At 46.8% G+C, this 25,512-nt stretch overlaps 1 protein-coding gene across 2 annotated transcripts in view; it reads right to left on the reverse strand.

Annotated features, from left to right (window-relative positions):
• Positions 1-250: 250 nt before the first annotated feature.
• LOC132568075 (tudor domain-containing protein 3-like) overlaps positions 251-25,512 on the reverse strand; it is a 102,998-nt gene continuing 77,736 nt past the window's right edge. For both annotated transcript variants that reach the window (XM_060233551.1, XM_060233552.1), the window contains exons 12-13: positions 14,281-14,411; positions 251-464 (exon numbers count right to left, since the gene is read on the reverse strand). In XM_060233551.1, the coding sequence (XP_060089534.1) occupies positions 14,292-14,411 (120 nt within the window). In that variant the 3' untranslated portion in view covers positions 251-464; positions 14,281-14,291. The remainder of the gene's footprint in view (positions 465-14,280; positions 14,412-25,512) is intronic.

Here is a 25,512-nt window from a genome sequence, read left to right on the forward strand (position 1 = left end):
CAGGTTTCGCCACCCCTGTTCTAAGCAGAGCTAGTGTGATCGAGCTCACAGTTTTTTAGCCTCCAGCTCACACATTTTGGTCTTCGCTCAGGAAAAATGGGCCCCAGCACAAACTAATTGATGCAGCGGCTCACAGCTTTAATGCCAGTAGCTCACAATGTGAAATTTCTGCTCACAAGACTCCGCAACTTAAGAAGGAGTGCTGACTGGAAGATGCTACCGAGTAGTAAAAGACAAACCAAAAACGAAGTAGAGCGGGGTGGCTTTTATTGATGGCAGTATTAACAATGGGTTTTCTTTTGTATGTAAAAACGTCATTCAACTAACTTAAAAAAAAGTCTCTGGTATATTCCGTACTCCGTGCTCGTCCCGGCCTTCTTTATCAACTCCCATTCCTCAGGCAAAAAAACCGGACATCTCGACCACTGAGCAGAACGCGAAGAACTTTAGCCATAATGAAGAGCCTAGGGAAAATAACAAAGACAACAAGATGTGAAGACGAATAATGGAAGGTGGATGGCACGTGACAAGGTAATCAAACAGGGTATGTGTCCTGGCCAGGGGTCATTTTGTAGAAAAATAGGAGGCGGAGCTCATTAGCATAACTCATTAGCATATGCCGCTCCCCCCCCCAGCCAAAAGCAACCCAACGCAAGAAAGGAAAGCCCCGGGCGAGCGAGGCCTGCTTGGGCTGACTAGAGATCCAGCCAGCCCAAGCAGGCCTTGCTCACCTGGGGCTCTCCTCGGCTGCCCCCCACCCCAACATTCAAAAGGTCAGCAAGCCCCCCGCCTCCCCCAGATCACATAAGAAGTGGAGAAAGGGTGGCAAGATCTTCTCCAGGGGTTAATGAGGGCTGCTGGGGGTGTGGCAAAGCCCCTGGTGGCTGGCTGCCTGTCCGCTCTCCTAATCCAGGGATTGTTATGCAGCTGCACCTACTATTCAATGGACAAGGTAGATGGGGAGGAGGAGGGGGAACCCTCAGAAAGGTTCGGGAGCTGCGCTCCTGTGAGCTGCTGCTGAATTCAAGGCCTGGTCCCAGAGAAAACACTTGAAGGAACCAAAGGGGGAGCAAGAACCTGATGTTTAGAATTTGTCATTAAACAACTTTTATGAGCTGAGTACAGATTTAGAATGCATTTTTAGCAACGTGCTACTAAGAATTAGCAACCTCTTAATTACTGTCCCCTCACTAAATAGAAAAACAATCAACATTCACACTGGTAGTCCAGCATTCATAAATGCAAGAGGGCAACTTTGGTTCCAGCAGTAACTCCCACTGGAAGAGACAGCTCAGAGGGCAAACTACCCAATGTCAAGATCCCTTGCCATTTTATTGTATTACTATCTTACTCAGGGGCAGCTTGCCCCACTAACAAACTAGGCGGTTGCCTAGAGTGCCGGCAGGGTGGGGGCGATAAATTCAGCCTTCCCCCCTCCCCCCTAAGCAAACGCCTACTTCCCCCCCCTGCCATGCCTCCTCCTCCCTCTCTTCCCCACCCCAGGTCTATTTCAATGCTTGGAAGGGCAATCAAACGCCTCCTGGGCTGTCTAAAGGCGACTCCCACCCGTCGATCAGCTGATCAGTGGGTAAAACCGTGCTGCACACTCGCTCAGCGCCCGGGCAGGTCAACGGCAGCACGAATGAACCGCATCCCGAAAGGGCACTGCTGACTCCTCCCCACTTCTTTCCCATCCAAGAAGTGGGGAGGAGGGAGCAGCAGCGGCGCCATTTTGGGATGCGGTTCGTTCGTGCTGCCACTGGCCTGCCCAGAGCCGGTTTGGTGTAGTGGTTAAGTGTGTGGACTCTTATCTGGGAGAACCAGGTTTGATTCCCCACTCCTCCACTTGCACCTGCTGGAATGGCCTTGGGTCAGCCATAGCTCTGGCAGAGGTTGTCCTTGAAAGGGCAGCTGCTGGGAGAGCCCTCTCCAGCCCCACCCACCTCACAGGGTGTCTGTTGTGGGGGAGAAAGGGAAAGGAGATTGTAGGCCGCTCTGAGACTCTGTCCTTGAAAGGGCAGCTGTTGTGAGAGCCCTCTCCAGCCCCACCCACCTCACAGGGTGTCTGTTGTGGGGGAGGAAGGGAAAGGAGATTGTGAGCCGCTCTGAGACTCTTCAGGAGTGGAGGGCGGGATATAAATCCATTATCTTCTTCTATCTTCTTCTTCTTTAGACAGCCCAGGAGGCACTCGATCGCCCTTCCGGGCATTGAAATAGACCTGGGGTGGGGAAGGGAGGGAGGAGGAGGCACAGTGCCACAGGGGGGCATTGTGGAGGGGGGCAGCAGGCCACCAGTCTGCCTAGGGCTCCATGCGCCCTCGAGCCTGTGCTGGTCTTACTGTTCTGTCTATTCCAAATCACCTGCTATGCTGGCTGGGAAAACGGAAGTATTTAGGTCCTCTAACACTGTCTAACTATCAAGGTCATCACTATCCGTTAGAGTGTTTTGCTAACGACTCACGTGGCATGAGAATGTCTGCCTTGTAAAAATTTAGTGTTTTGAACTTATCTCGCACCAGAAAACCAAGCACGCACGTAACGGCTAACTGCTTCTGTGCGTGTATATATATATATTCACCTCCGTTTGAACTGCCTTAATTTCGCCATTGGCTTTGCCAGCGGTACTATCCCATCTTACAATAAACGCTAATCCTGATGAAATGGGAGAGTTGTTATTCTTGAAGACAATCGCAGACCTGACACCAGAGCCACAAGCCTCTGCCAGACTCTTAATTTTGTTGTACATTAAACCAGTTCACATTCTTGACCCCCTCTTCTTAGCACTTGTTTTCTACTCAATTCTCAGCATCTCCCGCTTTCAGGGTCCAAAACATGCCTTAGGCTAAGACCAGGCTGGTCCCCAAAGGAAATGTTCACGTCTCATTACAAGTCCCCCCCCTCCCCTTCTGTGCTTTGTTACATCGAAGAAAATTCCACACCTGCAGCCTGGCTGGTGTCTAAACTGCTAAAAAACAGCCAGATTCTAACACACTTAAAGGTGCCCCTAAGCACTGAAAAGTCCTACTGCGCTCAAGCCAATGATGTGGGTGAACAAAAAAAAATCATTAAAAGATGGTTTTTATTCACCTTCCCCTCCAAGTAAATAACATGAAGAAGACCACAGATTTACACCCCGTCCTTCTCTCTGAATCAGAGTCTCAGAGTGGCTCACAATCTCCTTTATCTCCTTCTCCCACAACAGACACCCTGTGAGGTGGGTGGGGCTGAGAGAGAATTCACAGAAGCTGCCCTGTCAAGGACAACTCCTACTAGAGCTATGGCTGACCCAAGGCCATTCCAGCAGCTGCAAGGGGAGGAGTGGAGAACCAAACCTGGTTCTCCCAGATAAGAGTCCGCACGCTTCACCACTACACCAAACTGGCTCTCTCAGTTTGTAGCTGAGAAGAAGAGAGAACCAAAAATGCTCTTAATCAAAGAGATGAGTAGCTATTGTGCATGTCAGAAAATTAACATTTCTGGTCTTATATGCTGAGGGCCTTGTGAGCAGAGCTAGGGGTTCAAGAAAACAGTTCTCCTTGCAGAATATGAACGTGCCATCGAGTCACAGCTGACTGAGGTTGACCCCTTCACACAGGGTGTTCAAGGTGATTGCAATAAAAAAGGCCAACGCCATGCTGGGATTGGGAATTATTAGGAAGGGAATTGAAAACAAATCAGCCAGTATCATAACGCCCCTGTAGAAATCGCTGGTGCAGTCTCATTTGGAGTACTGTGTGCAATTCTGGTCACCGCACCTCAAAAAGAATATTATAGCGTTGGAAAAAGTCCAGAAAAGGGCAACTAGAATGATTAAAGGGTTGGAACACTTTCCCTATGAAGAAAGGTTAAAACACTTGGGCTCTTTAGCTTGGAGAAAGGTCGACTGCGGGGTGACATGATAGAGGTGTACAAGACTATGCATGGGATAGAGAAGGTAGAGAAAGAAGTACTTTTCTCCCTTTCTCACAATACAAGAACTCATGAGCATTCAATGAAATTGCTGAGCAGTTGGGTTAGAACAGATAAAAGGAAGTCCTTCTTCACCCAAAGGGTGATTAACATGTGTAATTCACTGCCACAGGAAGTGGTGGTAGCTACAAGCATAGCCAGCTTCAAGAGGAGATTGGATAAAAATATGGAGCAGAGGTCCATCAGCGGCTATTAGCCACAGCATCTTATTGGAACTGTCTGCGGCAGTGATGCTCTGTATTCTTGGTACTTAGGGAGGGGGGGGCAAAGTGGAAGGGCTTCTAGCCCCACTTGTGAACCTCCTTTGTTTTTGGTCACCGTGTGACACAGAGCGTTGGACTGGATGGGCCATTGGCCTGATCGAACATGGCTTCTCTTATGTGACACAGAGTGCTGGACTGGATGGGCCATTGGCCTGATCCAACATGACTTCTCTTATGTTCTTATGTGACTCAGAGCGTTGGATTGGATGGGCCATTGGCCTGATACAACATGGCTTGTCTTATGTGACACAGTGTTGGACTGGATGGGCCATTGGCCTGGTCCAACATGGCTTCTCTTATGTTCTTATGTGACACAGAGTGTTGGACTGGATGAGTCACTGGCCTGTTCCACCATGGCTTCTCTTATGTGACACAGAGTGTTGGACTGGATGCACCGCTGGCCTGATCCAACATGGCTTCTCTTATGTTCTTATGTGAAACAGAGTGTTGGACTGGATGGGCCATTGGCCTGGTCCAACATGGCTTCTCTTATGTTCTTATGTGACACAGAGTGTTGGACTGGATGGGCCATTGGCCTGATCCAACATGGCTTCTCTTATGTTCTTATGTGTGACACAGTGTGCTGGACTGGATGGGCCATTGGCCTGACCCAACATGGCTTCTCTTATGTTCTTATGTGACACAGAGTGTTGGACTGGATGGGCCATTGGCCTGGTCCAACATGGCTTCTCTTATGTTCTTATGTGACACAGAGTGTTGGACTGGATGGGCCATTGGCCTGGTCCAACATGGCTTCTCTTATGTTCTTATGTGTGACACAGAGTGCTGGACTGGATGGGCCATTGGCCTGGTCCAACATGGCTTCTCTTATGTTCTTATGTGACACAGAGTGTTTGACTGGATGGGCCATTGGCCTGGTCCAACATGGCTTCTCTTATGTTCTTATGTGACACAGAGTGTTGGACTGGATGGGCCATTGGCCTGGTCCAACATGGCTTCTCTTATGTTCTTATGTGTGACACAGAGTGCTGGACTGGATGGGCCATTGGCCTGGTCCAACATGGCTTCTCTTATGTTCTTATGTGACACAGAGTGTTGGACTGGATGGGCCATTGGCCTGGTCCAACATGGCTTCTCTTATGTTCTTATGTGACACAGAGTGTTGGACTGGATGGGCCATTGGCCTGGTCCAACATGGCTTCTCTTATGTTCTTATGTGTGACACAGAGTGCTGGACTGGATGGGCCATTGGCCTGACCCAACATGGCTTCTCTTATGTTCTTATGTGACACAGAGTGTTTGACTGGATGGGCCATTGGCCTGATCCAACAGGGCTTCTCTTATGTTCTTATGTGACACAGAGTGTTGGACTGGAGGGGCCACTGGCCTGATTTAACATGACTTCTCTTATGTTCTTATGTGACACAGAGTGTTGGACTGGAGGGGCCACTGGCCTGACCCAACATGGCTTCTCTTATGTTCTTATGTGACACAGAGTGTTGGACTGGAGGGGCCACTGGCCAGATCCAACATGGCTTCTCTTATGTTCTTATGCAGAGATGTTCAGAGGCAGTTGGCCATGGCCTTCCTCCACATAATAAGCCCAGTCTTCTGGGCTTCAGTGGTCTCCTGTTCAAGTATTAACCATGGCTGATCCTGCTGAGCTGTGGGAAAGACATGTCCTCTGTTTCATTCAGACTTATTTATTTATTTAATCAAATTAATAGCCCGTCCTCCCCTAACGGGCTTAGGGCGGCTAACAATTGTTAAAAACCACATATATTAAAAACAATATAAAAAAAATCAACTCCACGCATTTTTAACCATAAAATCCAAGATGCATGTCGATGTTTCTGAATATCTGTATTTGTCCAATGGGATTGTCAGTGCTGTGGGGCATTTGCTGCCTCCCCTTTACCGTTGAAATTGTTTGGTCTTACAGGCCTGGGGGAACTTGGCAGGTCCCGCAGGGCCCTGATGTTTTGGGGGAGGGCGTTCCACAGAGCAGGGGCTATTATCGAAAATGCTCTGGCTCTAGTGGTGGACAATCGAACTTCTTTCAGTCCAGGGATCCGAAGGAGATTTTGGGACCCTGTATAAACCGATGTGGTCCCGAAGGCACAAGCAAGAGAGCAATTAACAGTCGGCATTTATTGCCTTGTGACACTCTCATCATCGTTCTCCCATTCTTACATTACTGTCTGATTGGTTCCCCATGCAAATGCTATCCATATCAAATGTTCTTTCAATTTGTTAATTTCCCTACTTCGCCATCAGGTCTAACGTTGCACCACTTTGCATTCTTAACTGCGAGCAAGAGACTCCTAATTTCACTTATATATGGACATCATAATCACCCGTTTGGTTGCCAGGGTGCCTGGAGATTCAACTCACACACATTTGCTGTGATTTGTGGGTTTTATCTACCAGTTTATAAGAGACTTATGTGAGTACTAATGGCCTCATTACAACAGCACTCTATCTCTCTGGAAAAGTGCTAGCCAGAAGTACACATGGGTTTCCAGCCGCTCCGTGCATGCACCATCTCGGCCATTGCAGTGGAAGAAGTTGCGCCATCAGGAGCTGTCCGGACAAGCAGTTTCCAGCCTTGACCATGAAAGCCATGCTGGTAGGCGAACATCATCAGCGACCATCTTTCTGCAGTGCCAGACTCCATGACAGCGAAGCGAGAGGCTCATGTACTCAACAGCTGTTACTTTTGCATAAGGCAATCAAGCTTATCTTAGGCATGGATCCTGCCAGGCTGCCTAAGCTTTTATTCAATGGAACCCAAGACAAAAGATGGTGCCAGCAAAGAAGTAAAGAAGAGGAAGAAAAACAGGTTGCTTACCTGTATCTGACGATCTTTGAGTGGTCATCTGTGCAGTCACACACATGGGTTTTCCGGCTGGAATGAACCCGACCTCAGAGAATTTAAAGCTAGCCTAGGCGTTTATTTTAGCACACATTCCCTTTTGCTCTGGGGAGCAGGCATCCACTGTGCATGGGTGGGAAAGCGCTCCACCCACCCAGTTTCTTCTAGCCGCTGTATAGAGGAATCTGAAAAGGTAAGCATATCATAAAGCAGCAGTGGGGAAGGCTGGGTGGGTGTGTGTGACTGCACAGATGACCACTCGAAGATCGTCAGTTACAGGTAAGCAACCTGTTTATCTTCATCGTGGTCTCTGTGCACTCCCACACTTGGGTGACTGGTAAGCTGAAGTTAAAGGAGGCGGGTGCTGGTTCTGAAAAGGAACAGCAGGGATTAAGTATGCATATATAGACACCCAAAAATATTGTACTTACAGGAGAGGAGACTGCAGGCTTCAATCAAAGATAGAGCGAAGTACAGCTTGTCTGAAGGACACGTCTCGCCGTGCACGGATATCTAAGGCGTAGTGCGTGGTGAATGTCGATGAAGAAGACCAGACTGCAGCAGCACAGATGTCTTCCATCAGTACGCCCTTGGAGAAAGCCGAGGATGTAAAAAGAGCTCTAGTGGAATGGGCTCGTAAATGTTCAGGTATAGGTTGTTTAGTTAGTTGGTAGCATAACGCAATAGCAGCTACAACCCACTTCGAGAGTCTCTGGGTAGAGATTCTTTGTCCTTGTTTATGAGTTCCGTAGGCTACGAAAAGTCTTGAGTCCTTACGAAAAGGGCTTGTTCTATCAATATAGTAGGCAAGGGCCTGACATACGTCAAGATTGTGTAAAGTTCGTTGGCCCATGTCACTAGGTTTCTGAAAGAAAGAGGGTAGAGTGGTTGGTTTTCCCAGATGGTAAAGTGAAACGACCTTTGGGAGAAAGGTTGGATCAGGACGTAGAACCACTCTGTCATTGTGGAAGACAGTGTAAGGTGGGTCTGTCCGGAAAGCACAAACATCACTAGCTCTTTTGCCAGATGTAAGTGCCACCAATAGTGCTGTTTTCCATGATAAAAGATGCAGTGGGATAGATGCCATCAGTTCAAACGGAGGTTTCATTAGTTGACTCAGAACAAGAGATAAACTCCACGTAGGTTGCAATTGACGAATTGGGGATCGTAGGTGTAGAATGCCTTTGAGGAATGATTTTGCAGCAGGATGAGAAAACACCATGCGTCCTTCGATATGTGGATGGAAGGCTGAAATAGCGGCCTAATGAACTTTCAAAGAGGAGTAAGCGAGGCTGGAGTTGGAGAGAGATAAGGTGTATGACAGGATTTGAGCTATAGAGGATGATGTAGGTAAAAAATTGTGATGGGCGGCATACTCAGGAAATCGCTTCCATTTTTGAGAATAAGACCTTCTGGTGGATGGTTTTCTGGCATACAACAGAACGTGTCGGACTTCCACAGGAAATTCTAAAAACTGATCCTCCATGCAGTCAGTCGCAGGAGCCCTGGATCGTGATGTTGGACCTTGCCATTTTGTTGCAAAAGGAGGTCCTGAGTTTGAGGGAAGTAATGAAATACACTGTTGGAGAGAAGGAGAAGTGTGATGAACCATGGTTGATGAGGCCACCAGGGTGTGACTAGTATGCAATCGGTCTGATCCGATTGGATCTTTTGAAGCATTCTCGTTATTAGTGGAATGGGTGGAAAGAGGTAGTGAAGCAGTCCTTTCCATTGGTGGAGAAAGGCATCTCCTGCAGACTGAGTCGATGGGGGACCTCGCATGTAGAAGCGTGTGCATTGGATATTGTCCGGGGAAGCAAACACATCTATGGCCGGAACTCCAAACATTTTAAAGACTGGTTGGAGATAGCATCGTTTGAGTGTCCATTCGTGATCGTTCACGAGTTGGCAACTTAGGGTATCCGCTTGGATATTTTGGGTCCCAGGTAGATGCACAACTGTCAGATGTATGTTGTGAGCAATGCTCCAATGCCAGAGAGCTAGAGCTCTTTTGCACAGACGGGTAGATGCATTACCTTCCTGCCGGTTGATATAGAACACGGTCACAACGTTGTCTGATGTGACCTGAATGTGTAGACCATGAAGAGATGGCAGAAAAGACTTGAGTGCTCTGTGGACGGCCAAGAGCTCCAGACAGTTGATATGGAGGGATTTTTCGTAGGCTGTCCACTGCCCTTGCACCGTTAGTGTGTCGAAATGGGCTCCCCAACCCCATCTCGAAGCGTCTGTCGTGACAATGGTTGATGGAGGTGATCTCAGGAATGGCATTCCTGCCAGAAGGTGATGTTCTATTGTCCACCATTCCAGTGCTGGAAGAATGTGATGTGGGACTGTTAGTAGAGTTCGCTGGCATTGACGGCGTAGATGGAATGACCTTACGAACCACAATAGTAGGGGTCTCATGCGAAGCCTTGCATGACAGAGGACAGAAGTCGTAGACACCATAAGGCCCAGCATGCGTTGAAAGATGAGAACTGTATGGGTGGGATGAGATATGATGGCATTGGCTAGGGTCTGAATGTTGTGAACTCTGTCTGCCGGCAGGTAGGCTTTGTGAGCTATCGTTGATAGGTGTGCGCCTATAAATTGGATGTCTTGTGTTGGGGAAGATTGGATTTTTGGAGGTTGACTTGTAGGCCTAGTGAAGATAGAAGTGTTAGAGTAGTCAAAATGTCCTGTTGAAGTTGCTCTTGGGATTGAGCCACAATGAGCCAGTCGTCTATGTATGGATATATGGAAATTTTCCGTTGATGGAGTGACGCCGCCACCACCGCCATGCACTTTGTGAAGACTCGGTGCTGTCGATAGGCTGAAGGGAAGAGCGGGGAACTGATAGTGGTCGTTCCCGACAGCGAACTTCAGAAATCTTCTGTGGCAATTGTTGATGGTAAGATGGAAATAGGCGTCTTGAAGGTCTATGAGTGCCATCCAAGCGTTCTTGAGAATTAGAGGAAGAATAGACTGCAGGGTGATCATGCGGAATTTTTTGTATCGGATATGACGGCTGAGTTCGCAGAGGTCCAGTATTGGACGCTGTCCTCCATCTTTCTTTGGGACCAGGAAGTATCGGGAATAGAACCCCGTGCGATAGAATTCAGGTGGTACTGGTTTTATGGCTGCCTTGGCCAGCAAGGTAGCGATCTCTTCCTGGAGGGGTAGAGAAGGAGGAGTAGGTATAAAGCGATGGTGCTTGGGGAGCAAAGCGAACTCTATGATGTAACCCCTGTGGATGATCGCCAGGACCCATGAATCCGATGTTATGGATTCCCACATGGGATAAAAGGGAAGCAGTCTTGTTGCACGGGGATGTAGATGATGTATCGGTGATGATGGCATCAGCAAGTCAAAGAGACTGTTTCGGGGCCGTAGTCGCCTTCTTAGTGGATTGTGGTCATGGTCGCTGATGGAATGGTTGCTTGGCTGGTGAAGCTTTGCGTTTCCAATAATCAGCTTGCCTGGGTGAACGGGGGCACTTGTAGAAGGATGGTTTCCATTCTCTTTGCCTGCTAGTTTGAGGTTGTTGCTGGCTAACCTCTAATCTCTTGGCTCTCTTTCTGCTGTCATCTACTGTGGTTAAGATGTCATCAGTGGTTGCGTTAAAAAGACCTTGGCCATCAAAGGGCAAATCTTCTATTTTAAACTTTATGTCAGGTTGAAGTGATGAGGAACGGAGCCAGGAATGCCTACATAAGGCAATGGAGGTGGCCATAGTTCTCGAAGAGCAAGCAACAGCGTGCCGGACTGAGTTGATTTGTCGCTTACTTACACGGTTAAGCTCTTGCAGTATCTTTGAAGCTTGTTTCTGTGAAGTTTCAGGTAAGGATGGAACCAATGTATTCAGTTGGGATGATAAATTGAAAGTATAGGCAGCGAAGTAGGCCAAATAGTTATGAATTTTGGATGTAGCGGTGGAGAGGGAGTAGAGTTTTCTGCCCAATGTGTCCAACTTCTTTCCTTCCTTCTCTGGTGGGACAGGGTGACGTGTCTGCTTTGATTTCGAGGATGAATGTACAATCATTGAATTTGGAGCAGGATGATTAAATAAGAATTTCGAATCCGGTACATGTATTTTGTATAGGGATTCAATTCGTTTAGACATTGGCGGAACTGATGCCTGCTTATCCCAAGCTTCCTTCAATGCCTCTAAATGGACAGGTAGCATGGGTAAGAAGGATCCTGCAGGTAAATCAGCATGGACCAGGTCGTGGACCACATCTGATTCTCTCGGCAGATCTGTGGTTAGTTTTATGTTTAGTGTATTTGCCATGCTCGTGAGTCAATCCAAATAAGCTTTAGCTCCCTCAGATGGAGATAGGTCAGCTGGCTTTGTAATGTCAGACGTAGGTGATGTTGGTGATGAGACTGAATGTGATGACTCAGCGTTTTCGGCTTCGGAATCCTCTGGAGCATCTACAGGAGTTGTGGGTCTGTCAAGTACCGGTGTCGTCAAAGTTAAAGGTTTCATCGCCAGGGTAGGTTGGTTTGATTGTACTGTATGTTTAGATAGAGCGGATGTCGAAGGAGCCGGTGATGTCTGCTTTGGTTCCTGTCAGAGTCGATAGTAGGCTTCGTCATGGTACCGGTGATGTGGATCTTCAATGTGCCTGTAATGATGAGCTTCCTCTCGGTACCAAGGTTGATAGGATTCCTCATGGTACCGAGGTTGGTCACAGTACCTATGTCGGTATTCTACAGATGGGGATCTAGAAGGCCTGTAATAGTGATGGTGTCAGTATGGAGATGGAGACAGAGATCTGAACTGGCTATAATAATAATATCGATCTCTATGTCAACTTGGAGATCTTTCTCGGTACTGACGAGCCGGGGATTCCCGATGGAGTGGGAAGACAGCAGAATCTTTAAATGTTCTTGGTGCCGATACCTCACGGAATGAATGCACCTCAAGAAAGTTGGCTCGTTGTGTTTGGATTTATGGTGATGGTTCCATAGACTCAGTAGCTAAGATGTCTTCGGGCAGGGACTCGCGAATGGATGGTGATCGGGATCGAATCCGTATTATCTCGTCAGCAATCACATCTGTGGGCATCGAAAGTTCTGGTGGAACAATTGGTGCTGTAGGTTTCGATACCGAAGTTTTCGATACCAAGATTGTACTCATGATATCCGAAGCTCTCAGATCCAGTTGGGTCCTCGAAGTCGACTTCGATGCAGCTTTCAACTCCTGCTGTCGCTTAGACGAAGGTTCCAAGTGGTGCTTTCTCTTGGATTCATCCGACTTTTTAGTATGTTTGCCGGACTTAGGCTTACTGGGATCCGATACCACTGAAGCTTCTGGTTTTGTCACGTCCTTTTGCGGGGTCAGGGAAGGTGGCGAGTTTTGGGACCCAGAAGCGTGGGACATCACAGGCCGCAATGAAGACTCTAAAAGGTGACTCTTCAGCCTAGCTGCGCGTTTTTTTTCGCCTGTTTTCCAAATTGGCTGCAATGGGTACAAGTGTCGGTCCTGTGGGCCTCCCCCAAACAAAATAAGCACTGAGAGTGTCCGTCTGTTGAAGGGATTTTCGCCCTGCAGCGAGTACACTTTTAAAAAGTGATTTTTGGATCCTTTCCTTCCATTTGCCTGGGGGGGGGGAGAGGGAAAGGAAAATGAGGCGATAGTAAAGCGGGTAAAAAAAAAGCAGTAGAAGATTGAAGAAGACAAAGATGGACAATGAAGGAATACGAAGGTTGAAGAAGGTAATAAGGCTAGTAAAGTTGAGGAGACACCATGAGGAAGGACTATCCCGAGCGGCAGCTAGAAAGAAACTGGGTGGGTAGAGCGCCTTCCCCTCGCTCCAGGCATGCACAGTGGATGCCTGCTCCCCAGAGCGGGAGGGAATGTGCGCCAAAATAAACGCCTAGGCTAGCTTTAAATTCTCCGAGGTCGGGTTCGTTCCAGCCAGAAAACCCATGTGTGGGACTGCACAGAGACCACGATGAAGATCAGCTTCATCTAGAGCCAGAGTTCTATGTATAAATCGGGTGTCAACTTAAGTACCAATTTGGCCCTCTATTGTCACTTTTAAATAAGTTGGATAGCTTGTTTAATCACCTCCACCCAATACCCCCACCCATGCCTTGTCCTAACTGTCACCCTGGAACCTCCCCCTTGCCCATTGTTACCTGGAAACCAAATCAGGTACCCGGGGCCAGGTCCTCTCATTGGCTGCATATGGGCATCCAATAAGGTACCCAGAATAGACTGGCCACTGCCCACCACACAAGCCAAGCCCCTATGGTCACTTTGGAGCCTCCCCTTTTTTTCTGAGGTCATGTACTAGCTGACCACCTGTCATCCGCCCCTGCACCTCCTACCCCCTAAGGGTTCAAGGTAGTCCTTATAACCTCTGACCCAACTCCCCACACGTGTGCATCTGACAGAACTACATACTCTGCTGTTACATACACTCCTGATACCTGATCAGTTGAGGGTCCATCCCCCATCTCCTTTTTCGTCGCCATTGGAGCCTTCCTCAAAGACTACGGTAGGTAATTATCACCCTGTTTGTCAGTCTTTGCGTTAACCCCCATCTATTTCTACCCTATTTTTATTAGGACTGTATGTGTGCTGTGTGACTTTATACCCTTGTATGTTTGCCTTTATTTTATAATAAACCCCTTTTATTATTATATCATATTGTCTCGTTACTGGGTAACTTCCAAAGCAGACACCTTGTGTATAAATCGGTTTTTGATCTCGCTAAAAGGCAGATTGCCCTCCACTCTAAATTCCCCCCAAATCCTATTTTTAGGGCAATTGGCTTAACAAAACCACTATCCACCAGCTGTATGTGGCTCTGCTCACTGTGCCCCGTGCCATTGTCTGATGAAATCTGCATGCACACGAAAGCTTGCATTCTGCATAAAACTTGGTTGGTCTTAAAGGTGCCACTGGACTCCTACTTTGTTCTATTACTTCGGATACTTCTGGCACACTGCCTCAGTAAACCCTGGGAAATACAGTCCTTGGAGAGCCTGACATAGCATAATCAGTTAAACCCATTTTTTTTAAATCCCACAGTTAGCAAATTAATGGGTTCAAAACCCAGCTACGTTCCAAGTTTCTAGGAAATCGAAACAACCTAGAGAATTCCAAGTAAATTCTATTAAATTACACCCGAAGCAGCGTTTTTAAAAGATGGAACTTGCCTCCCCCACCCAAACGTTCCACGTTTATCGGGCAGCATTTACCTTCCTTGCTGTCAGTTCCTAGCTCTCGGAGGCTGATAAAACTGCTGGGTGGGCCGCGTTGACCGCCGTGGTTGCCCGTCGCCACCTCTGCGAAATTCTAACGTTTGTTCATAAGCGATTTCTTCTTCCTCCTGCAGGGAAACAACAGGATTTAACAGAACACACTGCCAGGATGATACACAAAGCAAACGCTGGGGTAGGACTTCTTCTCCATTCTCCAACGAGGGACCTTTGCAAGTAGCAAGACACACACTGAACTTGGAACCAGACTTACATTAGGCATGCTTTGGGAACCATTTGGTAATTAGAATAATGAGACAAGGCAGGACATCTATTTGCTTTTTTAAAAGTCAAGTGGAGTGCAGCAGGAAAGAAAGGAACGCAAGAGTCCCATAAAATGCCAAGACAGTCAAGCGGATGAGCTTACGGTAACCTTGTGGAAGCAATGAGTCTATTCTCTGGCTTGCATCCACGCTCCTTCCTGATCCTGACCTGCTTGATTTCCTTGGCACCCTGACCTTTTGGCTTTTGGACACTGACTTCTGATTCTGGTTTGTGATTCTGCATTGGTGACCTGGCTCCTGCTTGACTTCCTGGACTTTGACCTTGGACTGGCTTTGGACTCCTGACTGCCTGCACCCGGAGAACATGGCAGAGTGCATCTTGGGATAGTCAAAAGCTCCACAAAACTCTAGTTAAACCCTTTCACCACAAGGAGGAATGTTCCTTTTGTTTACAAAAGGAAGAGACGGTGACTCAGTGGTAGAGGGATGGTGGCTCAGAGCATCTGCTTGGGAAGCAGAAGGTCCCAGGTTCAATCCCCGGCATCTCCAACTAAAAAGGGTCCAGGCAAATAGGTGTGAAAAACCTCAGCTTGAGACCCTGGAGAGCTGCTGCCAGCCTGAGTAGACAATACTGACTTTGATGGACCGAGGGTCTGATACAGTATAAGGCAGCTTCGTATGTTCCTATATGTTGCGGCAGGACGGTGGCTCAGTGGTAGAGCATCTGCTTAGTAAGCAGAAGGTCCCAGGTTCAATCCTTAGCATCTTCAACTAAAAAGGGTCCAGGCAAATAGATGTGAAAAACCTCAGCTTGAGACCCTGGAGAGCCATGGCCAGTCTGAGTAGACAAGACTGACTTTGATGGACCGAGGGTCTGATTCAGGAGAAGGCAACTTCATATGTTCAACCACAGGTTTTGCATATTTAATAACTCAGCAGTTCTGAGAAATGTTTTCAGGTCATCTTTCTGTGAAAAACAAAACGGGACTCTCTCTCTCAGAAGGAGGAGGAAAAAGAGGAGATTGGATTTATACCCTGCCCTTCGCTCAAAGTGCTTTACAGTCTCCTTTCCTTTCCTTTCCTTTCCTTTCCTTTCCTTTCCTTTCCTTTCCTTTCCTTCCCTTCCCAACAACAGATGCTCTGTGGGGCTTCGAGAGCTCTTTCAAAAACTGCTCCTGAGACCTTTGAGTTACGACTGACCCAAGGTCATACCAGCAGGTGCAGGTGGAGGAGTGGAGAATCAACCCCGGTTCTCTCAGATTAGAATCTGTGCGCTTAATCAGTACACCAGACTGGCTTCTCTTCCTTGGCTCTAAAGAAATTAATGGACTTTTTAAAAAAAAAAAAAAAAAATCTCTTCACCCTTTTGTGGGTTTCATTTCGGGGAGGGGAAGAATACCGCTCACAAATTCAGCTGGGTTTTTTTTTTGTAAGGTTGTTTTATATGATACAAGCGGCCTCGTGGCGCAGAGTGGTAAAGCAGCAGTACTACAGTACTGAGGTCTGAACTCTCTGCTCATGATCTGAATTCAATTCCGGCGGAAGCTGGATTCAGGTAGCCGGCCCGAGGTTGACTCAGACTTCCATCCTTCCGAGGTCAGTAAAATGAGTACCCAGTTTGCTGGGGGGGGGGGGGGGGGGTTGGAGTGTAGATGACTGGGGAAGGCAATGGCAAACCACCCTGTAAAAAGACTGCCGTGAAAACGTTGTGAAAGCGACATCACCCCAGAGTTGGAAACGACTGGTGCTTGCACGGGGGACCTTTCCTTTCTGACAGCGTGGTGGGAACAATCACAAAATGGACACTATGAGAGGCATGACCAGCCATACAATGGTTGCTGCAAGTTGCATTCAGTCACACAGCGGAGATCCTTGTGTTGTGACTGCAGCTGCTTCTTGAAGCTACATGGATAAAAATCTGCCCAGCCAATCAAATCTCAAATGGCCAATCAGAAGCCTTCCTGGGAAAAAAAACCACCCTGGACTTGTCCATTTTCTAAAAACACTTGGTAGGCACCAGAAAGGTTTTCAGCAGGTACTGTTTCCCTCACAGGCACCACACTAGGGTGAGAAGATAACACTAAATGTGATGAGGGAAAGAAGTACAGATATACCTGCCAATCTCTGGGCTGGGGATGTTTAGCCTGGAGTGGAGGCCACTGAGAGGTGATAGGATCACCATCTTCAAGTACTTGAAGGGCTGTCCTATAGAGGATGGTGTGGAATTGTTTTCTGTGGCCTCGGAAGATAGGACCAGAACCAATGGGTTGAAATTAAATCAGATGAGCTTCCGGCTCAACATTAGGAAGAACTTCCTGACTGTTAGAGCGACTCCTCAGTGGAACAGGCTTTCTTGGGAGGTGGTGGGCTCTCCTTCCTTGGAGGTTTTTAAACAGAGGCTAGATGGCCATCTGACAGCAATAAAGATCCTGTGAATTTAGGGGGAGGTGTTCGTGCGTTTCCTGCACTGTGCAGGGGGTTGTACTGGATGACCCCAGAGGTCCCTTCCAACTCTATGATTCTATGATTCCTGACACAGTGGTTACTCAGTGCAACAGGCTTCCTCGGGAGGTGGTGGGCTCTCTTTCTTTTGAGGGTTTTAAACAAAGGCTAGATGGCCATCTGACAGCAATGCGGATTCTGTGAATTTAGGGGAAGATATTTGTCAATTTCCTGCATTGTGCAGGGGGTTGGACTAGAGGTCCCTTCCAACTCTATGATTTTCTATTATTCTATTTCATACAAACTCACGTACTTTGCTAAGACCATCAGATTGTTCGCATAATTTATAGAACGGGCAAACAGAGATAAACTAAACAATGTCAGAATCTACAAGGATTGTATTTTAAGACTCCACGTCTACCGTTAACTCCAAAGCAAAATTGACTTGGTACAACAAAAAGCATCTAGAAGATTTGTCACCTTTCGACTTCCAATTGCTTTTAAAAAGCCACTGTGCTATTTCACCAGATGTTTCATATGCAATTCCAACAGCTATCACCTAGGAGTGCGAATTTAAATTTAAAATTGATTTTTAGGCCTTCCCATCTGCTCCCTTCCATTTATTTTAACGCAGCCTCCAATAAGAAGGATTAAAACCTGAGAAGAAAAAAATGACAACGGTGGGAAGAGGGAGAGAAGAAAAACAAGACATACGGGGATTGATGCCGGCTATTTATCTCTCTTTTGTGTGTTCGTCTAAATGGTCTTAAGAAACTGATCCTTCTTAAGTTTAAACCGCACGTTCACTTCCTATTAAATGCCACAGTACCCCTTTGTCTATCAGCAGCTGGGGAGAGGGGATTACTATTTCTCGTAAATTTAAATAAGTCAGACACAATTTCTGTGACTGCCGTTGCTATCAAAAATTCGGTAATGGTTACGGAGTAATTTGTGCGCTACGTTTATTGCCACACAGAAAAAAGGACACACAGGACTCTGGGAAACTGATCAAGAATAACAGCAAAGAGTTCCATTGAGTACCTTTTCTTACTCCCTAACGGAGCTGGTCTTTAACCATTCGTGATGACACAAACAGGGGTTTACAGAACATCTTGGATGGGAGGGTGAGATACTTGATAAACAGTTATAAAACCTAAGTGGCTCAATCTAACCTATCAAATGCCTTCTCTGCATCTCATAAAAAAACCGGAGCCTTACAAGGAAACTGTCTCCTCCCCACCTGTTACTAAACCCCACGGAGATGATCTCCTTTCTGTTGCCTCAGCAAAGAGCTAATATTCATACAAACGTAGAGTTGGAAGGGACCTCCAGAACCATCTAGTCCAACCCCCTGTGAAATGCAGGAAACTCACAAATACCTCCCTCACACACACACATCTCCAGTGACCCCTGTTCCATCCCCAGAAGATGGCTAAAAAGTCCAGAATTGACAGGCTGGAAAACTGGGCTAAAACAAATAAAACAAAGGCAGCCTAAACGTACACTGGACATACCAGCTTGTGGAACTTCAGATTATGGTCAAGAAGACTGAAGTGCTTGGAATTTACCATTAGCACCAAATTGTTTTCATATGTTTTAATTGTTATACTGTTTAAGGTTTTAATTAGTTAATGCTCAGTATTTGTAAATGTTTTTTTATTGTTGTAAGCCACCCTGAGCCTGCTTCGGCGGGGAATAAATCCAATCAAATAAATAAATAAATAAATAATGGTGGTTTCAGTTCTTCACAAGAAAGTGATACCACAGAAATCTACCCTCTGAGCCCTATACACACACACACATATATTGGCCACTGTGTGACCCACAGTATTGGACTGGATGGGCCAATGGCCTGATCCAACATGGCTTCTCTTATGTTCTTATGTGACACAGAGTGTTGGACAGGAGGGGTCAATGGCCTGGTCCAACAGGGCGTCTCTTATGTTCTTATGTGACACAGAGTGTTGGACTGGATGGGCCACTGGCCTGATCCAACATGGCTTCTCTTATGTTCTTATGTGACACAGAGTGTTGGACTGGATGGGCCATTGGCCTGATCTGACATGGCTTCTCTTATGTTCTTATGTGACACAGAGTGTTGGACTGGATGGGCCATTGGCCTGATCCAACATGGCTTCTCTTATGTTCTTATGTGACCCACAGTGTTGGACTGGATGGGCCATTGGCCTGATCCAACAGGGCTTCTCTTATGTTCTTATGTGACCCACAGTGTTGGACTGGATGGGCCATTGGCCTGATCCAACATGGCTTCTCTTATGTTCTTATGAATCCAAAGGGAAGCTCTCTGCCAACAGCACGGTCTCACAGAAGGTTAGAGAGAAAAACCTGCACCCAGCTTGACTAAACGCAGCATACAGATCTCAAGGTTGCATAAAGGTCATGGCCATTAAAACGCCTTATTGCTCTACCAATGAACTTATTTGATATCCATTGCATGGTTGGCAGTGCAAACACTGCTAAAGCAAGGCTGACTGCATCAGCAAGCCAGAGAATGCTGTGCATCACTTTCGCTTTCATCAACTGGCCATAGGCAGTTTCGGGACCAATAAGAACACCTGAGCCTGAGTCATCCATCACGCAACCTGCTGCCATTCCTCAGGCCAATGTGACGGTTTTGTTAAGAGCCACGGACTGAACAGATGGGGCTGTCTGGGCAGCTATCTGTATTCTTGACCACTATTAATCATGCTCAGCAAAAGTTTAGGGAGTCAGCTGACTTCGAGGAATCAGCTAGAGCTCCCTGGCATACCCCTTCATCTTAGGGGGTCAAACTTTAGACAGTCTAGCAAGAAATCAAACATAAAAGAAATAATCAAGGGCAATTATTCATTACAGCCCTTTGGTGCCAAGTGGTAAAGCTGCGGTACTGCAGTCCAAGCTCTCTACTCATGACCTGAGTTCGATCTCATAAGAACATAAGAGAAGCCATGTTGGATCAGGCCAATGGCCCATCCGGTCCAGCACTCTTTGTCACAAAAGAACACAAGAGAAGCCATGCTGGATCAGGCCAATGGCCCACCCAGTCCAACACTCTGAGTCACATAAGAACATAAGAGAAGCCATGTTGGATCAGGCCAGTGGCCCATCCTGTCCAACACTCTGTGTCACATAAGAACATAAAAGAAGCCATGCTGGATCAGGCCAATGGCCCATCCAGTCCAACACTCTGTGTCTCATAAGAACATAAGAGAAGCCATGTTGGGTAAGGCCAATGGCCCATCCCGTCCAGCACTCTGTGTCACATAAGAACATAAGAGAAGCCATCTTGGATCAGGCCAATGGCCCATCCAGTCCAATACTTTGTGTCACAGAAGAACATAAGAGAAGCCATATTGGATCAGGCCAATAGCCCATCCAGTCCAACACTCTGTGTCACAGAAGAACATAAGAGCAGCCATGTTGGATCAGGCCAATGGCCCATCCAGTGCAACACTCTGTGTCACACAGTGGCCAAAAAAAATTATATATATATATACACACACACACGCACACACACTGTAGCTAATAGCCACTGATGGACCTCTGCTCCATGGAAGCTGGGTTCAAGTAGCCGACTCAAGGTTGACTCAGCCTTCCATCCTTCCAAGATTGGTAAAATGAGTCCCCAGCTTGCTGGGGAGGGGGGGGGGAGTGTAGATGACTGGGGAAGGCAATGGCAAACCACCCGTTAAAAAGTTTGTGAAAACGCTGTGATGTGATGTCACCCCCAAGTCAGAAATGACTGGTGCTTGCACACTACCTTGACCTTTACTAATTATTCATTACCTGTTGAGTTATAGACAGGAGCACGACTGCGTCTCACTTCTGACAGGCACATGACATCACCCAGGCAATAGTTACTCTAATTTCTCATAAGACATGGTAGAACAACTCAATTGGAGTCCAGTGGCACCGCTGAGACCAATGAGGTTTTCAGGGCATTAATTTCAGAAATCCAAAGCTCCCTTTGCCAGATTTGACTCTTGAGAGCTTGTACCTCAAAAATCTGGTTGGTCTCTATGGCGCTACTGAACCTAGCTGCTCTACTGTCGACCAACATGGCTACCCTCTCAAATGGTAAGAGGCTGTGTAACTAATTAGTACTGATAGTGCTGCTCACCTCTGTACCTACACATGCAGGTACCACTGAAGAATGCTAACACAGAAAACTTGCCACAATAGTTTACGATCTGAAAGAAGAGAACCTGGACATGCAAGTACACAAGTATGGAGATTTACAAGACTATGCATGGGACAGAGAAAGCAGAGAAAGAAGTCCTTTTCTCCCTTTCTCACAATACGAGAAGTCGTGGACATTCAATGAAATTGCTGAGCAGTCGGGTGATTAACACGTGGAATTCACTGCCACAGGAGGTGGTGGTGGCTACAAGCATAGACAGCTTCAAGAGGGGATTGGAGAAACATATGGAGCAGAGGTCCATCGGTAGCTATTAGCCACAGCTTATTGTTGGAACTCTCTGTCTGGGGCAGTGATGCTCTGTATTCCTTGTGCTGGGGGGGGGGGGCAAAGTGGGAGGACTTCTAGTGTCCTGGCCCCACTGATGGACCTCCTGATTGCACCTGTGTGACAGAGTGTTGGACTGGATGGGCCATTGGCCTGATCCAACATGGCTTCTCTTATGTTCTTATATACTTATGAGCAAGGAATCAAATAACACTGCAGTTGGGTTGACCTTTTCTCCACTAACCTGAGTTCTGTCACCAAAATGATCAATATCACACAAACTGCCTCTTTAGATCTCTCTCAGACCATTTCTGCAGTAGTGAAATTCCCTGCACTGACAATTTTAAAGTTACATATCATCTGAAACATTCTTCAGTAGATTTTTCCTAACCAGGCACAAAACTGAAGTTGTCTCCTCCTAACCCCTCGTTTCCAGAACTCACTAAAACTGGGGATTTTGAGAACACAGTGTAAAGGAGGAGAAAACTTGAGGTTTGCTCCTGGTGAGGAAAAATCTACTGCAAAAAAAAATTCACAGTTTTAAAAACATCAATGTGGGGGATTTCACTACTGCAGAAATGGTCTCACTGCTGCATTAAAAATTCCATAATTTCCCTCACTACATCACACAAACATAGTTTAGTTAGCATCTGAGCTGTTGGGGAGGGGGTGGAAAAAGATACTGGTCAAGTCAAAGGCAAAAGTTGCCCAAATAATATTTCACTAGAGAGCTTTGATTCTGAAAGGGGAGCACGTGTGGGGGGAAATAGGTAGCAGAACAAAACATGAAGATTCTTGAGCCCAGTCCCCCGAAGAACATCTCCAGGGTGTCAGGCCAGATTACATGGGGACTATCTGACCTAGAGCAGTTGCTGAGCATTTCACAACAGTCCTGCTTTCCAGGCAAAGTTCTCTTGCAGCTAACAAAAATGATGTCCCTTTCAGCACCTGGACAGCTCCTTTTTTAAAAAACGAGGTAGAAAAACTAGAGATCAAATGGCCAACATTTGCTGGATTATGGAGAAAGCACGGGAGTATCAGAAAAAAGTCTATTTCTGTTTCATTGACTACGCTAAAGCCTTTGATTGTGTGGATCACAACAAACTGTGGCAAGTCCTTAAAGAGATGGGAGTACCAGACCACCTCACACGTCTCCTGAGAAACCTGTATAAGGGACAAGAAGCAACCGTCAGAACGGGATATGGAACTGATTGGTTTAGAATAGGAAAAGGAGTTCGACAAGGATGTATATTGTCACCCTGCTTATTTAATTTATATGCAGAGTACATCGTGCGGAATGCTGGCCTGGATGAAGCACAAACCGGAATTAAGATTGCCGGGGAAAACATCAACAACCTCAGATATGCAGATGACACCACTCTAATGGCAGAAAGTGAGGAGGACCTAAAGAACCTCTTGTTGAGGGTGAAAGAGGAGAGCGCAAAAGTAGGCTTGAAACTCAACATCAAAAAAACTAAGATCCTGGCATCCAGCCCCATCACACCGTGGCAAATAGAAGGGAAAGCCATGGAAGTAGTGACAGACTTCACATTTCTGGGGTCCAAGATCACTGCAGATGGTGACTGCAGCCATGAAATTAAAAGACATTTGCTCCTTGGGAGGACAGCTATGGCAAACCTGGGCAGTATAATAAAAAGTAGAGACATCATCTTGCCAACAAAAGTCCGTATAGTCAAAGCGATAGTATTCCCAGTAGTAATGTATGGCTGTGAGAGCTGGACCATAAGGAAGGCCGAGCCCAGAAGAATAGATGCTTTTGAGCTGTGGTGCTGGAGAAGCCTCTTGAGAGTCCCATCAGCTGCATGGACATTATATGCGCCAATGGGGAAACAAGACAAAATACCAGAAATGTGGGAATGGACTTTGAAAGTCATGCATTGGAGTGAAATGGACAAATTTACAAGAATCTTAAAAGAACAAGATCTAGAGAAGTTTAAAAACAAGTGGAGAAAGTTTCAAAAATATGGAATGTTAAAGGACATTTGGTGATCTTTGACAATGGTTAATTTTTAAAGAAACTATATATGGATTACAGTTTAAAAACTAGGACTATTGGATTATAACTTTTTCGTTTCCTTGCTAATGATTAAGAAGAACTATCAGGAAGATGGATTACAGCTATAACCTTTGGGCTTTTTTGAAGAAAGATTCTTTAGCAGATAGAGTTTATTACCTTATAACAAATTAAGTTTAATACTAATAAAGAGATGTTTGTTAAGAGGGTAGGCACTGCTGGGGGGTCACCAAAAAGGGGGGTGGGGTGGAGAAAATTATATATGTGTATTAACATTTAATGACCAAAGATAATATGCCATTACAATGTATTACATTATAATAAATTGTTTTATACAGGAAAAGAATCTAGAGAGTCCCTTGGACTGCAAGAAGATCCAATCAGTCAGTCCTAAGGGAAATCAACCCAGACTGTTCCCTGGAAGGTCAAATGCTGACGCTGAAGCTCAAATACTTTGGCCACCGAATGAGAAGGGAGCACTCCCTGGAGAAGACCCTGATGCTGGGAAAGACAGAAGGCAAAAGAAGAAGGGGAGGGCAAAAGAGGAGATGGCTGCACTGCATTACTGATGTAACAAACATGAATTTGAGCAGTCTTTGGAGGATAGTGGAAGACAGGAGGGCCTGGCGTGACTTGGTCCATGGGGTCACAAAGAGTCGGACTTGACTGTGCGACTGAACAACAAGAGATGCCAGAGAAGAGCGATCTTTCTTAAGCAATTCCTCATTTGGATGACAATGGGGGATTTGGTGCCTTGCCTAAGCAGCAGAGCCCCATGGCGCAGAGCGGTAAAGCTGCAGTACTGCAGTCGGAGCCCTCTGCTCATGACCTGAGTTCGATCCCCGGTGGAAGCTGGGTTTTCAGGTAGCCAGCTCGAGGTTGACTCAGCCTTCCATCCTTCCGAGGTCGGTAAAATGAGCACCCAGCTTGCTGGGCGGAAAGTGTAGATTACTGGGGAAGGCAATGACAAACCACCCTGTAAAAAGACTGCCGTGAAAACGTTGTGAGAGCAACATCACCCCAGAGTCGGAAACGACTGGTGCTTGCACAGGGGACCTTTCCTTTCCTTTATATGATACAATCACAGAGTTGGAAGGGGCCATACAAGCCCTCTAGTCTGACCCCCTGATCAATACAAGATCTGGCCTAAAGTGTCTGTCCAGCCTCTAGTGGAAGCCTGCCTGTGAAGGGGAGCTCACCCAAACCCTCCCTGGTAACCGATTCCACTGCTAAACTACTCTCAGTGTAAAAAATCCAAATATCCAGTTGGTACCTTTTCACACAGAATTTAAACCCATTACTGCAAGTCCTATCCTCTACTGCCAACAGGAACAGCTCCCTGCCCTCCTCTAAGTGGGAAAGGAAAGGAAAGGAAAGGAAAGGAAAGGAAAGGAAAGGAAAGGAAAGGAAAGGAAAGGAAAGGAAAGGAAAGGAAAGGAAAGGAAAGGAAAGGAAAGGAAAGGAAAGGAAAGGAAAGGAAAGGTTCCCTGTGCAAGCACTAGTCGTTTCCGACTCTGGGGTGATGTTGCTCTCACAACGTTTTCATGGCAGACTTTTTATGGAGTGGTTTGACATTGCCTAAGCAGCCCCGTGGCGCAGAGTGGTAAAGCAGCAGTACTGCAGTACTGTGGTCTGAACTCTGCTCATGACCTGAGTTCAATTCCGGCGAAAGCTGGATTCAGGTAACCGACTCAAAGTTGACTCAGCCTTCCATCCTTCTGAGGTCGGTAAAATGAGTCCCCAGCTTTGCTGGGGGGGGGGGGGGGAAGTGTAGACGACTGGGGAAGGCAATGGCAAACCACATCGTAAAAAGTCTGCCATGAAAACGTTGTGAAAGCAACATCACCCCAGAGTCGGGAATGACTGGTGCTTGGGCAGGGGACCTTTCCTTTCCTTTCCTAAGCGGCAGTGACCCCAGACCAGAGGTTCCCAATGTACTGCACCCCTGGGTGCCATGGCGCCCGCCTACGGTTTATAGAAAGGGGGCAGGGCCACATGGGGCTTCT

The sequence above is a fragment of the Heteronotia binoei genome, chromosome 3 (assembly GCF_032191835.1).
Source record: "Heteronotia binoei isolate CCM8104 ecotype False Entrance Well chromosome 3, APGP_CSIRO_Hbin_v1, whole genome shotgun sequence".
NCBI lineage: Eukaryota > Metazoa > Chordata > Lepidosauria > Squamata > Gekkonidae > Heteronotia > Heteronotia binoei.